This window comes from Lolium rigidum, chromosome 3, assembly GCF_022539505.1.
Source record: "Lolium rigidum isolate FL_2022 chromosome 3, APGP_CSIRO_Lrig_0.1, whole genome shotgun sequence".
Taxonomy (NCBI): domain Eukaryota; kingdom Viridiplantae; phylum Streptophyta; class Magnoliopsida; order Poales; family Poaceae; genus Lolium; species Lolium rigidum.
This window is the reverse complement of record NC_061510.1, coordinates 252,415,289-252,432,053: the sequence shown is the minus strand read 5'-3', so window position 1 is coordinate 252,432,053 and position 16,765 is coordinate 252,415,289. Positions and strand designations below refer to the sequence as shown.

The 16,765-nt window shown below is 45.0% G+C and overlaps 2 protein-coding genes across 2 annotated transcripts; one reads left to right on the top strand and one right to left on the bottom strand.

The window, feature by feature from the left end:
- The first annotated feature begins 9,277 nt into the window (after positions 1-9,277).
- LOC124699324 (pentatricopeptide repeat-containing protein At4g18975, chloroplastic-like) lies at positions 9,278-12,506 on the top strand. The gene is made up of 8 exons (XM_047231645.1): positions 9,278-9,381; positions 9,679-9,719; positions 9,821-9,909; positions 9,997-10,107; positions 10,442-10,585; positions 10,669-10,881; positions 11,032-11,197; positions 12,037-12,506. Exons 1-8 carry the CDS (start codon positions 9,293-9,295, stop codon positions 12,141-12,143), a joined length of 960 nt encoding a protein of 319 aa, XP_047087601.1. The 5' UTR covers positions 9,278-9,292; the 3' UTR covers positions 12,144-12,506.
- Positions 12,507-13,705: 1,199 nt separating this feature from the next.
- Positions 13,706-16,132, bottom strand: LOC124696370 (calcium uniporter protein 6, mitochondrial-like). The gene is made up of 2 exons (XM_047229109.1): positions 15,767-16,132; positions 13,706-14,397 (listed from the first exon to the last, which is right to left on the bottom strand). The coding sequence occupies exons 1-2, from the start codon at positions 16,130-16,132 to the stop codon at positions 13,945-13,947; spliced, it is 819 nt and encodes a 272-aa protein (XP_047085065.1). The 3' UTR covers positions 13,706-13,944.
- Between the last annotated feature and the right edge of the window lie 633 nt (positions 16,133-16,765).

Below are 16,765 nucleotides of genomic sequence, written 5' to 3'. Positions count from 1 at the left end.
CTCATCATTGACGCTCACATATCAACATATGATATAAAGAGAATGATTTCTTAATGTTGGCATTATGGGGGGAGGGATAGCTCAATAATTTAAACCGCACTCCCCTATTTCCATGCCCACATCTAAACCAAATAAAGTTTTGAGACAAAGGTGTGTTTGCAAGATGGTCAAGCTATACTCCTTGAATCAATGATATTTAGCTCATTCCTCAAATAAGAGAATCTTGCTTCATCAAGAGGCTTCGTGAATATATCGGCAAGTTGATCTTTGGTTGGAACATAGATAAGCTCAATATCACCACGGGCAACATGATCCCTAATGAAATGATTCCGGATCTCAATATGCTTCGTTCTTGAATGTTGCACCGGATTATAGGCAATCTTGATGGCACTTTCATTGTCACATAATAGAGGCACTTTGTCACAAATGACACCGTATTCCTTTAAAGTTTGCCTCATCCATAACAATTGAGTGCATCCACTTGCGGCGGCAACATATTCGGCTTCGGCGGTGGAGAGAGATATACAATTTTGCTTCTTAGAAGACCAACACACCAAGGACCTACCAAGGAATTGGCAAGCCCCGGAAGTTGATTTCCTATCATCCTTGTCACCCGTCCAATCCGCATCGGTATAACCATTGAGAATAAAACTTGAGCCTTTGGGGTACCAAATACCATATCTTGGGGTATCAACCAAATATCGAAAGATTCTTTTGAGAGCCATCATGTGGCTCTCCTTAGGAGAAGCTTGATACCTTGCACACACACCAACACTCAACACTATGTCCGGTCTAGATGCACAAAGGTAAAGCAAGGATCCAATCATGGAGCGATATACCTTTTGATCCACCTCTTTACCATTGGGATCTAGTGCAAGATGACATTTGGTAACCATAGGAGTGGCCACACCCTTCATCTCGGTCATCTTGAACCTCTTGAGCATGTCTTGGAGATATTTTGCTTGGTTGATGAAGGTTCCTTCCCTCAATTGCTTGATCTCAAAACCAAGGAAGAACTTCATCTCTCCCATCATAGACATCTCAAACCTATCGGTCATAAGCTTTGAGAATTCATCATTGAAAGCTTTGTTAGTAGACCCAAATATAATATCATCAACATATAATTGGCAAACGAAAAGCTCCCCATTGACCCTCTTAGTAAAAAGAGTGGGGTCGATCAGCCCAACATCAAACCCACGGTCTACCAACAATTCCTTAAGGTGCTCGTAACAAGCTCTAGGAGCTTGTTTGAGACCATAAAGTGTTTTATCAAGCTTGTAGACATGGTTAGGAAAGTTGAGATCCTCGAACCCCGGGGTTGCTTAACATAAACCTCTTCATGCAAAGGACCATTAAGAAAAGCACTTTTCACATCCATTTGTTGTAACTTAAAGTTATGATGCGAAGCATAAGCAAGAAGGATACGGATGGACTCAAGGCGAGCCACGGGAGCATAGGTTTCTCCAAAGTCAATTCCCTCAACTTGAGAGAACCCTTGAGCCACCAATCTTGCCTTGTTCCTCACAACATTTCCAAACTCATCTTGCTTGTTCTTGAAAATCCATTTAGTGCCTATAACATTGCGGCACTCCTTTGGCTTCTTAACTAAAGTCCACACTTTGTTGCGCTTGAAGTTGTTGAGTTCTTCATGCATAGCTTCCAACCAATCCGAATCTTCAAGGGCTTCAAATACTTTCTTGGGTTCCACTAAGGAGATATAAGCATGATGATGGCTAAAGTTCGCCAATTGCCTTCTTGTGGAAACCTTTGCCCTTACATCACCAAGAACCTTGTCATGAGTGTGTCCACGAAGTTCGAGGTTCCTTTCTCTTCTTGCTAGACGACGGGCCTCGATCTCCTCCTTGGTATTTCTAGGCCTTGGAGGTGTTACTTGATCAACTTGATCATTTGGGTCCCCGTCTTGACCTTCAACTTGAGCTTCCTCAATTACTTGGGGTTGCTCATCCTCATGTGCTTGATCTTGGACAATATTTGGTGAAGCGCAAATATCAAATGGATACTCATCGGAGCCATCATGAATTCTTGGTTGATCTTGTCCTTGATCTTGTTCATAAGGGAGAGGGTTTTCTTCTTGTTCTTGGGTTGGTGCATCATTAGCTTCAAGAGATGGGGTTTGTTGATGTTGAGAGGATGAGGGCTCCACCGTGGTAGAGCATAGTTCTTCCCGAGACGCCACACCGTGTCCCTCAATGGGGCGGAAAAATCCCACACCCATTCTTACTATGGCATCTTGAGGTATTTCATCACCTGCACATACATCAACTTGCCCCACTTGGGAGCCATCATTTTCTTCGAACCTCACACTACAAGATTCAATGATAATCCCGGAGGCTATATCAAAGACTCTATAAGTGTGAGATTCGGCACCGTAACCAACAAATATACCCTCCAAAGCTTTAGGAGCAAACTTAGATAAACGAACTCCTTTGATTTTGTAGAAACACTTACACCCGAACACCTTGAAGTATGAGATATTAGGCTTGTTCCCGGTGAGTATTTCATATGGAGTCTTGTTCAAGCCCTTGCGGAGATAGAGCCGGTTAGAGGAGTGGCAAGCGGTGGAGATGGCTTCCGCCCAAAAGTTATAGCGGGATTTATACTCCGCCATCATAGATCTTGCCATATCCATAAGAGTCCGGTTCTTCCTCTCCGCAACACCATTTTGTTGAGGGGTGTAAGCAGCGGAATATTGATGTCGAATCCCCTCATCACTAAGAAAATCATTGAGTGTATAGTTCTTGAACTCGGAGCCGTTGTCACTTCCTATTGCCATAATGAGGAGGTTGTGTTGGCGTTGCACCTCGGTAGCAAAGTCAATGAATATTTGTTGAGTCTCATCTTTCGTCTTGAGAAAGTAGACCCAAGTGTATCTTGAGTAATCATCAACAATCACCAAGCAATGTTTCTTCGCACCAAGACTTGCATGAGTAACGGGACCAAAGAGATCCACATGAAGGAGCTCCAAGATCCTCTTGGAAGAGATGATAGTCTTGCTTGGATGCGGAGAGTCATGCATTTTGCCTTCAACACAAGCCCTACAAACACGATCTTTGGAAAAAGACACATTTTCCATTAGTCCCACAATATGGTTCCCCTTGTGAAGACTTTGCAAAGTTCTCATGTTGACATGGGCTAGGCGGCGATGCCACAACCAACCCACGTCCGCCTTTCCGAATAGGCACATCGCACTTGTCGTGGTGGTCCCCGAAAAGTCCACCACATACAAGTTGTGTTCGCGATACCCAACGAAAGCGACTTTTAGAGTCTTGCTCCACAAGAGGACCACAATATCATTATCAATAAAGACGGCGAAACCCATCTTGCCAAGGGCGGAAACGGAAAGCAAATTGTAACCAAGGGTTTTGACAAGCATGACATCCACAAGAGTAATGTTGTGTGCAACCGCAACCTTGCCAAAACCCAATACCTCGGATGTAGAATTATCGCCAAAGGAGACGGTGATATCATTTATGTTAGGCCTCAACTCATTGACGAGGTTCTTGCCGCCGGTCATATGACTTGTACATCCACTATCAAGTACCCATTTTGAACCTCCGGCGGCATAGTCCTACATGAGATCAATTCTTGGATTTAGGTACCCATTTCGCAATGGGTCCTCTTTTGTTAGCAACAAGGGTCTTTGGGACCCAAATAGACCAAGCAACATAACCATCATATGGGCCAACATATTTAGCATAAACATCACCATAATAATCTTTAAATAAAACATAGTGAGGGTTAGCAATTCCCGCATCATCATCATTCATGGTTTTGCCCTTGGAGGCTTCACCATTAGTGACGACTTTCTTCTTCTCTTGTGCGGGCTTGGCCTTTTGCTTGTCTGCCTTCTTTGCCTTGGCATTATAACCAAGGCCCTCCTTCCCATTGTTTGATCTTTGCTTACTCAAAAGATCATCCAAAGAAAGTTTACTTTGGGGAGAGAAGGCCTTAGCAAGTTCATCCTTCAACCTAGCATTTTCCTCAACAATATTTGCATGATCACATAGAGGAGTAGAGGAACTAGGTACATCATATGAAGCAAGCCTAATTTGAAGTTGCTCATAGGATTTGGATAGGAGAGTGAATTCACTCTTCAAAGCTTTGTGAGCTTTGTCTAGTTCATCTAGATCCTTCACAAGTTTCTCATGATCAACCTCAAATTGGGCCTTTTCCTTTTTAAGCACTTTAGACTTAGCCCTAGCAAGATCTCTAGCTTTTGTGAGCTTGTTAATTTTATCTTGAGGCTCTTCAAGAGTTTCTAGCCTCTCCTCAAGAGAAGCTATAGTTTCTTGACTTTCCTCAAGAGCATTTTTAAGAGCATGGATTTCAAGAGAGTCTTCTCTCTCTATTTGACCCTTTTTCTCAAGCATATCACTTTGTTGAGCTATACGAACCATGAGGTTTGAAACATGCTTTTTAGTGTTACCTTGTAGGTTGAGAATGAAATCATCAAAATCTAGCATTTCTTGTTTCACTTTTAGACTAGCATCATCAACCCCTAGATCACTAGATATGTTAGGCATAGAGGGGCTAGGAGATGATACCTCGGAGGATTTAGCCATGAGGCAACTTTCTTCCTCCACATGAATGACCTCATTGGGGGATTCACTTGGTGATGAAGAGTTAGTGGAGAGGGAGGCAAGAGCGACCATCCATTAGAGGTTGCATCTTCTTCATCATCAACATCATCATCTCCGGAGGTATACTCTTCTTGAGTTGATAGCACAATAGATGTGTCCAAAGAGGACCTTGCCATGAAGCAATGTGCATTCTTGATATGAGAATTCTCATTGGGAGAGTCAAAGAGTGATGAAGAGGGAATGTTGGTGGTGACGATGAGCTTTCTTCATCTTCCTCACTACTAGAGCTTTCCACTTCATCGGAAGAATATTCTTCCCTTGTTACTAGCACAACTCTTGAGGGCCTCTTGCCCTTCTTGGTCTTGTTGTTGTAGAATTTCTTGTTGGGGGCTTTTGAATATTTGCCCTTTGTGTCTTTGCTCTTGTCCTTGGGAATGAGCCTCCCATTATGAAGCTCTCTATTCTCATAGGGGCATTCGGCAATGAAGTGGCGCTTGTCATCACAATTGTAGCATGATCTTGTCTTTTTTACCAAAGCTAGTGAACCCACTTTTGTTGTTCCTCTTGATGTTGTCTTCCTTGGCCTTGGAGGGATCAACCCAAAAGGATTTTGCATGGAAGGCCATGTGATCATGGTAGTGGCATTGCAAATCTTCCGGATAGGACATACTCCAAGATGCCCTATAAGATTCTTGAGGAATCACTTCTTCAACGGAGTTGACCACCAAGGAAAGATTGGAACCTTTTGCCATCCCAAGAGCTCGATTGCGAGAATCATGAGAGGTTTCCTCAAGCACTTTGAGAGCTTGCATCTCGTGCACGACTTGTTGAGAGGTGAGAGAGGAATAGCATTCCCTCCCCACAAGAGTCTTGACATCAATGGGTACAAATGGCATCATGCATTCAATGTACTTCTCCTTGATCCAAGAGTCATTGATGTGGGTGGCACCAATAAGCCGGAAGGCATCGGCAACGGTGAGAAGTCTTCCATACATGACTTCATGATCTTCATCCGGTAGCCTCATGAACCCTTCGGCTTTATTCTTAAGAGCATTATATTTGTTCCTCCTTGTGCTCTCACTTCCAATGCAACTCGCGGCTAAACCATCCCAAGCTTCCTTGGCGGTGGTGTAGTTCCGAACACGATGCAATTCCTTTGTCCCCACACTAGTTTGAATCATGTGCAAGGCGGTATTGTTGAGTTGACTATCAACCGCCTCTCTTCTAGTCAACTTGTCGGGGTTGTATGGCTTGAAGCCTTCCAAGATGATTCTCCAAAGTTCATTGGAGGCACTCGCAAACATGAGAGCGAAACTCAAATTGCCAAGTATCGAAATTCTCAATGGAAAACTTAGGTGGGTCGCCCGAATGTTCATATGGGGAAGGGGAACCGGTATATCGGGAGATAGAAAAGGTGGAGCTACTCGATTGTAGCTCTCACCTCCACTAGTTGTCCTAGGAGATGCAATGGGTTTTTTAAAGTGTTTAAGTTATCACCTTCCACGGGTTTGGTAGAGGAGGGTAATTCCGAAGCCTCACCCTCTTCTAACGCACCCGTGTCCTTTACCTCTACACTAGGAGCCTTGGGAAGGGCCGGAGCCAAAAGCTCGGCAATCATCTTTTTCATGCTTTCCATTTGGGCTTCCATGGAGGACTTCAACGAATTGAAGTCTTCCATGGAGACCGTCTTGGTGGCCTCTTCCGTGGGATCCTCGTTCGGCATACTCTTAGGCGGTTAAGCCCGAAATAAGAGCCGATGCTCTGATACCAATTGAAAGGATCGTATGCCGCACCCTAGAGGGGGGGGGGGGTGAATAGGTGCTAACCAATTTTTAGTTCTTTTTCAACTTAGGCTTGACACAAAGGTAAATTCTCTAGATATGCAACTAAGTGAATATACCTATATGACAAGGATATCAACTAAGCAAGATATAGCTACGCAATAGGAGATAGAGTGGGATAGAGGTAACCGAGAGTGGAGCACGCGATGACACGGAGATGATTCCCGTAGTTCCCTTCCTTTGCAAGAAGGTACGTCTACGTTTGGAGGAGTGTGGTTGCTACGCAAGCCAAACCAACAGACCACGAAGGCTTCACTCGGATCTCCCGTGAGCAACGCCACGAAGGCCTAGCCCACTTCCACTAAGGGATTTCCTCGAGGCGGAAACCGGGCCTTTACAAAGTTCTTGGGGCACACATCCACAACCAAATTGGAGGCTCCCAAATGCTGTAACAATACAACAATCAACAACAACACATCAACAACAAATCAACTAGGGAACCAAATAGGAACACTAGCATGAGATCCCTCAAACAAGTGAGGGGAAATGAAGAACGCTTCGGTGAGGATGTAGATCGGTGGCTTCTCCTTCGAATCTCCAAAGATCAAGAGATTTGGTTGGGGGAGGAAGGAGATCTTGCAAATCTTGTGTTTCTTGAGGTGGCTCTAATGGAGGTGAAGCTTGGCAGATTTCTTGTGCAATGATTGAGCAAAGGGGTAAGGAAGAAGAAGAGGGGTATAAATACCCCTCCCCAAAATCCAGCCGTTGTGCATTTCGGGGGCGGATAATCCGCCCTAAGTAAGGCCGGATAATCCGCCCCTCCCCCCGGATAATCCGGCCTCCGGGTACAAAACCATGACAATGTCCGGGCAAATGTCCGGCCCCTATACTGGTAGACAATTCTTCAAGTCCTTAGCCATTTTCGAGGGGGCCGGATATTCTTGAAATATCCGGCCCGGATAATCCGGCCCTGGTACAAAACCGGGACAATATCCGGGCAAATGTCCGGCCCCTATACTGAGCCACAATTCCCAGAGTCCTTAGCCGAAATTCAGGGGGCCGGATATTTTGGAAATATCCGGCCCGGATTATCCGGCCCGGTGAGTTTTCTGCGAAACTTTTTGACAAGATCTGACCACATCCAACACACATACACATGTATCTATGTAATCCCTGTACCACTTAAACAACCATTAGTGTATCACATACATTGACATCAAACACACAAAACATAATATGAGAGATGTTCTTTCAACGGTAGACGGCATACTCGGCTTCATTGTCTGCAATGAAGTCGATAGCCCTGACCAGCAAGTTAGGCTGGAACAGTTGTGCCTTGCAGACGAACCGGGAAGTGAAGATCGTCTTCATCTGAGCGTAGTTGGTGATCGGGGTGCCGACGTACTGACGGTGCTTCGGGTACCGCTGCAATCCACAAGGAACACCTGTTAGTGCGGACGACATTGACATATATATACTTTCAGATCAATGCGGGAACTCAATGAGGCTTAGTACCTGGATGTACTCGTCTGCCACCCCTTCATCACCGCTGTAGAAGCAGCAACCATCTTCGCTCCAGTTCAGAATAAGATCGGATTTCATCTTCATGATGACGCTCCACTTCGTCCTCCAGTTTCTGATGTGGTTGTACAACTGAAGAGTGGTGACATGTACGCCGGCGAATGCAAGAACATCCGTGGCTACCTTCTTCATCTGATGCTCCTTGAATCCCATGTTGAAGCAGATGCCGCTACGGACGAGCTGAACCAACCGGTTTAGCACAAACTCTGATAGCTCAGGTTTCCAAACCATGGCTGGTTTGCTTGCTATCAGAGATGGCTGAGCATTCACAGTTCAGGGGAGCCCAAACGTATGATCGCCTATATGACAAACACTAGCAGATCAATGAACAACCACATGGAATCCTTAAGCACTAGCAGATCAATGAACTACCACATGGAAATCCTTAAGCACTAGCAGATCAATGAACTACCACATGGACATCCTTAAGCACTAGCAGATCAATGAACTATCAGTACCACATCAATGAACATCGAGGTAGGTAAGATCGGTCTTACAGTCAAAGGAGCCACATGCAGCACCGAGGTAGGGGAAGCAGGGGACCCTGACGAAGATGCAGGCAGCACCACCGTCCCAGTGGAAGATGCAGGCAGCACCACCGTCCCCGTCGTAGAGTCAGATGGAACCTGGAGAACCTCCACCGGCGACGAAGGAATGTCCTACAATGGATTCGTTCAGACCCCGGTTGTGTACCCAAAAGATCTAGATCTAAGGCTAGGGTTTGCAGAAGCTTACCACAACCGAAGTCATCGACGCAGACAAAGAAGACGACCATCCTCCGTGGCCAGTAGCCGTCGCCACAGCCGTCGTCGCCGCCGCAAGCCTCGTCGACCGTGCGGGTGAGGTAGAGCCAGCCATGTCACTAGATCGGGGACGCTGAATGAGCTCGAAATGGGAGAAACGAGGATTTGGATTTGCCGGTGAGAGAGCTGCCCCTATATACGGTGGCGAAAATTCGACCGCGTGACCGAATTCAGCCCGAGAATTCGTCGTCCCGCGCGAGCTCCCGCCATCTCCCGCGGTGGCTCTGCGAGGGCGCCGCATTCTCCACTTGTGCGGAAACAGGGGTGACCCGCTAGAAACGGCTGAACCGGGCGTTCCTTTAGAGCCTGGTTCGAGGGTACTTTGAGAAACGGTTCGTGCAAGAACGCGACCTCGATCAGGTACTAATCGGGCCGGAAAAAGCTGGGCCGATGCAAGGCAAGGAGATGGAGGCAACCAAACACGGCCCTAAACTCCCATCTCCAGATCCGGAAACGAGTTGGACGCCTAGGCCCACCGGCTCGCGCCTGGTGTCCACGCAACTCTTCGACCGGCGCCGCCGCTGCCATGCTCGGCCACCTCCGGCGATCCACCGGCGTCCTTCGCCGCCTACAGATCGCCAGCTCGGCCGCCTCCGACCCTACCGCTGTCTACGCGTGAGTTCCCTTCCCTTCACCATATCCCCTCTCAGAACCGTTCCCTTTTCGTGCTCCCTTCCTTGAGAATCAACCCGTTCCTTGTCTGTTGTTAGTTGGTTGCTCCATTTCTGCTGCAAGATCAAAATTTTCTACCTAAATATCAGTGCGAACTAAGATCTTGTAGTAGAACATGTGCTGATGTTTCTTGGTCTTTCAATTCCGTTCCATTACAAAGATAACTCTTGATAAATGTAGAACTTTTGTCACCTCTGACATTGCTTACTTTAGCCGAATTATACTGTCTGCATTATCCAGGGGATGGAGTTCAAGTGCCGAGGCCCCCTCCTTTGGTTCATGTAAGACCTCCTCTCTTCCACTTTGCGAATCACGGTTCATTTCATTTTCTGGAGGATTGACACAATGACACGTTTGATGAAGTCTTTCTAATCCATGGCAGGTTGGTACAGCAAGCATAGTGCCAGAAATTTCTCCACTGATGATAAGATTATTACCACTGGCGAGTTAGGGCCAAGTACATCCGTGAAGGTATAACTTTGGACTGAATCATAGCCCCGTGCTTCGCTTGCAGCTTCTTTTACTTCGATGGTTTGAAGAATTTGACTTGCTTCACAGGATAATGATGCAATCAATGATCCCATACAAAACAGCACAAAGGTGTTGAAACAAGGGCCTGTTGGGCACACCCTTTCATCATCAGAGAAAAGGAAATCTCTTGTCAACACTGTATGTTTTGATGTTGTCTAAAAAAGAGCTGCTTATTCATTGCAATACGCTGAATTGTTTCCATGTTCATTTGGTTTTGCTAAGCATCTCTTGGTTCGAGCGACAGAGTGACTTATCATATGCAGCTTAATATGCAGTAACTACTAGTACATAAAAAAATTCCAATGGGATTCACCTGAGTACGCAAATTGTTGCCTTCAATTGTGTAGGACACAGTATGGATCGGTTGTGCTTCTTAAAATTCCCCCAACTAAAGATCTTTATCTGTTGCTGCATTTAGCTACTACTGCCCAGTGGAGCAAATTAATTAACAACTACGATCCCCAAATTGCAGCTCCTTGATCTTGAAGATTCTGAAGAAGCTGTTTACAGCACCCTTGATGCATGGGCCGCCTTTGAGCAGGACTCTCCAGTAGTCTCAATAAAGAAAGCAATTGTAGCTCTTGAAAAGAAGGAACAATGGAATATGATTGTCCAAGTATTGCAGATTATAGTTTACTTGATTTCAGTTGTATTTATCTCTTACAGTATGAATTAAATCTCTGCTAACAACACACCTAGGTAATTACATGGATGTTGAGCAAAGGGCAAGGAAATACGCTCGGAACATACGAGCAGTTAGTGCGTGCACTTGCGAAAGACAACAAAGCTGAGGAAGCACATGAAATCTGGGAGAAGAAAGTGTCCCATGACCTGCGTGTAGTTCCTTGGAGTTTCTGCCGTCATATGTTGGCTACTTACTACAGAAACAATATGCTAGATAGGCTTATCAAGGTATGGACCTCAATAGCTTCTACTCTTAACAGAGTACTTGTCTGTTCTTTTACTTGAAGCTGATTAACTTGTAATTTGTACTATTATATTATATTATATTGTACTGCAACTTATGTGGATCACCCTTCCCTGCCTTTTCTGATGGCTTAGCTTTTCAACGATCTTGAAGCATGTGGTCGTAGTAAAGGACGTATACGAAGAGTTAAAGTTGCATATGAAAAACTTGGCCTATTAGAGGAGAAGGGTTTGTACAACATGCCATCAGTCAGTGATAGAAAGAATGGTCGACACTTCATGAAGACTGAGAAGAAAGCTGGTTAGTCATGTGGCGTTTGTACCCTTTTCTTTATCCAATGATGCTGAATCATTTCTGACACGTTAAAATGGCTTTTTTTTGTTAAATCCAGTTACATATGTGTGTAACTAACTTACTGATGGGCTTACATGCTCCATTTAAGTAAAATAAGACATCAACAGCTCTAAATGTATTAATTCTGGACAAATACCGGAAAACTTGCATCTTATTTCCCATTATGTCCATCCTGTAGGTCCATGGTATGTTAATGATTTGATTTACTCTTTCCAGAACTGGTTCCTTTGAATTTTGGTACATCTATAACCAGTTGGGTATCCACTCAAATTTTGTACTCCTTATGTTCGTGAAATAGATGTCTTTATATGAATATGTTGGTCAAATTGTGCAGAGTCGTTATGTTATGAAATAGTTTTTAATGACTATTTTAAATGGTAGCATTTTTGACCTAATCAATCTAAATAGAATTCATATACTGCTTTTTCTTGACAAAGAGATTCAAAATGATTTCTAAAAAGTCATCTGTTTCTGAACAGAGCTGTTACGTGCACCTGGTATTCATCTTTCAGTATAGTAGTTTGGTATCGAGAAAAGGCCAGTCGTTTTCACGCGGCAGACGTGCTTGGTATATTTTGGAGATGTGTGATTTTCCCAGTGTTGCAATTATATGCTGCTTGTTCAGATTAGGACAAATTTTGACAATCGCTTTGTAACATGATCGTGGAATTTCCATTATTTTCTGATTTTCTTGGGTCATTATCAGGCAAATGTTCTGGCAGCTACTAGAAACCACTTCGTTTGCTATGGTGCTGTAACTAAAATTTAACACTACCTTTTTTCAGACAAAGGCACGAAACAATGCAAGGTGAAAACATCTGAAAGTCTACCAGTTAACACTTGCCCTTCAGATAAGGAACCGGCTGCCAGCAGTAGTCAAGATACAAAGTAAAGCAATGCAATTGCTGGCATATTTGAATACAGTTATGTTTCTTGTAACCGCCAACTCTGCCATTTTATCTCGTTGTTCCCCTTTCAGATCCAGTACCCATGGTGCCATCGGAATCAGACAAGAAACTGATAGAGCTAATATTATAATACTCCTACTAACACTTCTGCGCAACACCTTGTTTCTTAAATCTTTGATCTTTAGGACAATTTTTTATTTCTCAATTGTTAGAGGAATTGTTGGCTAAATATTATAATATCTGAGTATTGTAATTTGCGGGCACTTGAATGTAATCAACTAAGGCAGTATACATGTGTTGACATCTTTTGTTGCACAATGGGCAGCCAAATTCTTCAATTCCTTTTATGCGCAAGAGTCGAGTCGAATCTCTGGCCCTTTGAGGAATTTTCATCCTCTAATAGTATGTACCCTATGAAACTTCATTGTATTTTTTATTTATTTTGACAATCAATACCACATATATTTATAGCAACAAATAGTACATGGTAGAGATACATGAACTAACTCCAACGATTACAAAATAAAGTCTAAAAGATAGTAACAAATCTTCGAGGTCTTCAATTTCTTTATTCTTTCAGAACACAATCTTGTACTCTTCTGAAGGCAACCAAAGATAGATAACGAACCATAGACCTGTAGATACCGACGAAAGTTCTCCCATAATTTTTTGAGCTGCAATGCCAAGGCTGCGTCCACGCACGCAACCATTAAAGCAATCATACAACATCGGCAAGAGTACCAACACCAGTATGTCAGAGAATAATAACCGACTAGCTTTGTCGTCGTCGATGGAGAGCCGAGAGTACGAATCACCATTGTCGAGGATGTAGCAGCCGGGACAAAAACTGCGAGGATAATCCTCCTCGCGGCAACAACGACAAAAGATCCAAAATCATTCTGGCGAAGCAAGATCCGAAAGCACATACCTAGAAAATTGTGATTGTTCAACACCACCATTGATGCCGGGAAGAAGATCTCGTCGCCGAACGAAAGGCCGAAGATCACTTATTGCAGACGATGCCATCTCCATTGAGGGGAAACCAACAAGAAAGCGGCTACCAAAATCCTAACATAATTTAATGAAAACAATACTTTTATTCGAAACTTCACGCATAGATCGGGTTCCCCACTCATCCCAACGCCTGCGAAGCCGACCAGAGGAGGGGGTACCAATCTATGGAGGAGGATGAACTGGAGACGGCTAGGGTTGAGGCGGCGGCTGAGAGGATAGACGGGATTTCCTTCCTTATCTTCCGTACCGTAAGGTATGTAAGTTTTATTGATTATATGAAACTTTATTGTTGTTTAGAGTATGTATGCTTGCTTCAAAAACGACATTGGCGCGATCCCATCTTTTAGATGAGGAAGAATAGAACTCCAGAAACAGAGAAAGCAGTGATTGAGCTATGCCAGCGAAATGCCAATAAGCTCAGTGCTCACTGTTGCGTTGCCGTTCGTTTGAGTACAGCTTTGACATGCCACTTGCCACCAATCGACAAATGCAACCAACGGTTGCAGTCACCAAACTGACATTACAGCAGCCATACCGGTACTGGTATCTTATTGGTCGAATCTCAAAACAAGTTGTATTGTTGTTAAAACCACAGCTCGTGCATCATCCACTTGATGCAGATAAGAACACACATAGTTAAATCAGTTTGACTCGTTAGGTGATTGCCGATTTCTGTAAATATACTCCCATCACTTTGGTGATACAATTTCTCTGTAAAAGGTAGCGCTTCTAGAAACTAGAAATGGTCATCAAGAAAACACTGATAAACTTTCAGCTCAGGTGGTGCGAGTCATGTTCATGATGACCTTCCAGAGGGCATTTGCAACGTTTCTGCAGCTCCAGGTACTTCGCCATGTCAAACCCATGCTTGGCGCAGAGCTTTTTCCTCCTCGACTCAAACATCCTTTCCATGAAATCCTGGTACGTCGGGTCTCTTGAGGTGATAAGGAAATAGGCGTAGCCGACGAGCAGCCCAGCGGTGGTTGTGAAGAAGGCGATCGGCTCCATCACGTCCCATGAGAATTCCCAGAACGTGAGACGGAAGAAGAGTCCGACCTGGGTCATGAAGAACCCTAAGCCAGTCCACAGGACACGCCTGACTTGCTTGTGTGCCAGCTTGTCAATTTCCTCCTTCTTTTCCTGGAGCTGTTTGAACTCTTCTTGCCTCGTGTCGTTATCTGCTGTGAGTGCAAGCGGCACAGCCCTTCTGACCAGGTCCACAACCTACAAACAGTCGATAACCATTCAAAACAGGCAATGACCATAAATCTTCCAGCTGAAAATTCTACAGCATGCCCATATTTAATGTAGCATAGATAAAATATTCAGCTATTACCAAATAATACAGAACCATACACAATTGATCCCCACAAAAGACTTGCAAAACAATTCACACCCAGATAACTGAGATAAGCCGATAAGGTGCGGCAGTTGTAAGCTTTTGAGCCAAAAAAAAGGAGTAGATAAGTGTCACCCGAAGATGAAATAGGTATTACTTGCTAGTTGGAATTCAGGCTGGAAGAAAAGGAAAACAAGGAAACCACAGTATTATTAGAGTCGATGAGGTATTTTGGGTTTCTATTGGGCTGCAGTAAATAGGATTAATTACATTTGGATCCACCAAGGAAGAGGGGGCGAGCACGCAGCCAATTTTTTGGCCAAGCTATTCCACGCCACCCGCTCGCCTTGGCGCTTGCATACACGGGAACACTGGGCAGACCAAAATTTTGGCGCTCGTCCAAACAACAATAAAACTTCATGGGCTTGCCAATTCTTTTGGTATGGTCAACTTTTGTTGTAATCAGAACACACACTTATTGACCCACATGTCAGGTGGATACTTAGGTGCCTTTCTGCTCTTTTTCCGCTCTTAAGTGGTGTATGCATCACCTACATAGGAATACAAGATTCCACTTTTCTGCTCACAGCATTCTAAGGTCCTTGTTCTGGCCAGGGTGGGTGAAGGGAAGGGAAATCCCTTATTTCAACCACACGATGTGAATTGTCAAATCTTGTTTTCGTTAACTCGGAAAAGAATGAATCTACGGACCATTTGATTATATGCTACTTCAGCTAAAAAAATGTTACCTTGCAATTATACCCAACACCAGTCCCTCCACTACTTGACGTTCAATTAAACTTGGCTACGGAATTAAAACAGCAGCCAATGTCATCTAGTAATCCATTTGGACCCACAAATCTGTGTCTACCAGATTCCAACGGCACAACGGTGCAAACAGGGCACCATGACCCCCAAATACATACATTTCATACTTGTAGCATAGTAATACACTGGAAAAGAAGAATATGTGAACTGGATGAGATTGCAACATATATTTGTACAAAACTCGATCAGCTTTGAGCAGGCACCTATATTCAACCGATGCAGCGATCTGATAATTAGTAATTTTAGAGCATCCATTTCATAAACATGACCAGTCAAGTAATTGAATCTGTCGAACAATTTCAAAAGAAAGGCTGCTCTACCAGTAAATCTCTGTCTGTCTGCGCACCTCGTTTAATTAGGTTTAGCTACAAACTTGGTGAGGCGCAACGCGAGGAAGAATCTAAGGGAGCAGTAGGAAATGCTCACCTTCTCGGGGTGGAGGTAGGCCTTATCCCGGAAGAGCAGCACGACCCCGGCGTCGTCCATGGCCCGGGCCAGCGTCTCGGCCTCGGCGCGCGTGCGGGCGGCCCCGGCCTCGACGCAGGCGTCGAGGAGCTCCCCGTAGCCGACCACCTCGCCGCGCCCGTCCTCCCGCAGGCGCCGCTTGAGCGCCTCCACGCCCACGAGCCGCACCAGCCGCCGCGCCTCCGCCGCGGTCACCTCCGCCTCCGGACCCAGACGCGGCTGCGGCGGAGGAGGGGAGAAGAGGCGGGTGTGGCGCAGGGTGCAGGCCGCCGTGGAGGGGGCCGGATACTGCGAGCGGAGGAGGCGGGACGCGGCCGCGCGCCACATCGTGGCGGTGGTGGGCGGTGCCGGTGGCCGGTGGCCGGCGCGGAGACTTTGCACGATGGGCTTTTGGGAATGTGGGGAGGCGTTTCCCGTCTATCTATCGCCGTCAGGGCCGGAGATGGCGCCGGCACATAATATTCAGATCTTCTGGGTAATCCCTTGATAGCGATATGCTTTTCCGTCTGTCGCCGTCGGGGGCGGCGAGTGTGCTTTATTGACCTCTTTTTTTCTATGGGACCTTTTTCTAAGATTTCGTATGCAATTGTTTTGACTTCCTCCGACGGCTAACTGGCTAAGGGCACAAAATAAACATAAATAAAATAAAAACCTCCCCCAACATAGAGAACGGAAATGGGATAAAATGCTTCCAACAGATATCATGACATAAACCTTTAGATAAGATGCCACTACATATATATTTGAGAGCAAATAAAACTTTAGTTTTTTTAAAAAATAGTGGGACGTTTTAATTCTGCTTCCCTGCCGCGATGCGACGGTGGACGTCTGATTTTCGAAACGTCCCGCGCGATGCTAACTTTTAGTTTTCTAGTTTGTGTTTCTAAGCTACGTGTAAGCATACCACTTGTCGCGACAGAAGTTGCCGCGCAATTGGGATCCAGTAAGAAAGGGTGTGAG

Excerpts from the sequence above, each read along its gene's own strand:
- LOC124699324 (XM_047231645.1), top strand. The coding sequence starts at position 9,293 with ATGCTCGGCCACCTCCGGCGATCCACCGGCGTCCTTCGCCGCCTACAG. Across the intron at positions 10,108-10,441 it reads GGAAATCTCTTGTCAACACT|CTCCTTGATCTTGAAGATTC; the intron begins GTATGTTTTGAT and ends CCCAAATTGCAG. Across the intron at positions 10,586-10,668 it reads AATGGAATATGATTGTCCAA|GTAATTACATGGATGTTGAG; the intron begins GTATTGCAGATT and ends CAACACACCTAG.
- LOC124696370 (XM_047229109.1), bottom strand. The coding sequence starts at position 16,132 with ATGTGGCGCGCGGCCGCGTCCCGCCTCCTCCGCTCGCAGTATCCGGCC. Across the intron at positions 14,398-15,766 it reads CCTACCTCCACCCCGAGAAG|GTTGTGGACCTGGTCAGAAG; the intron begins GTGAGCATTTCC and ends GACTGTTTGTAG.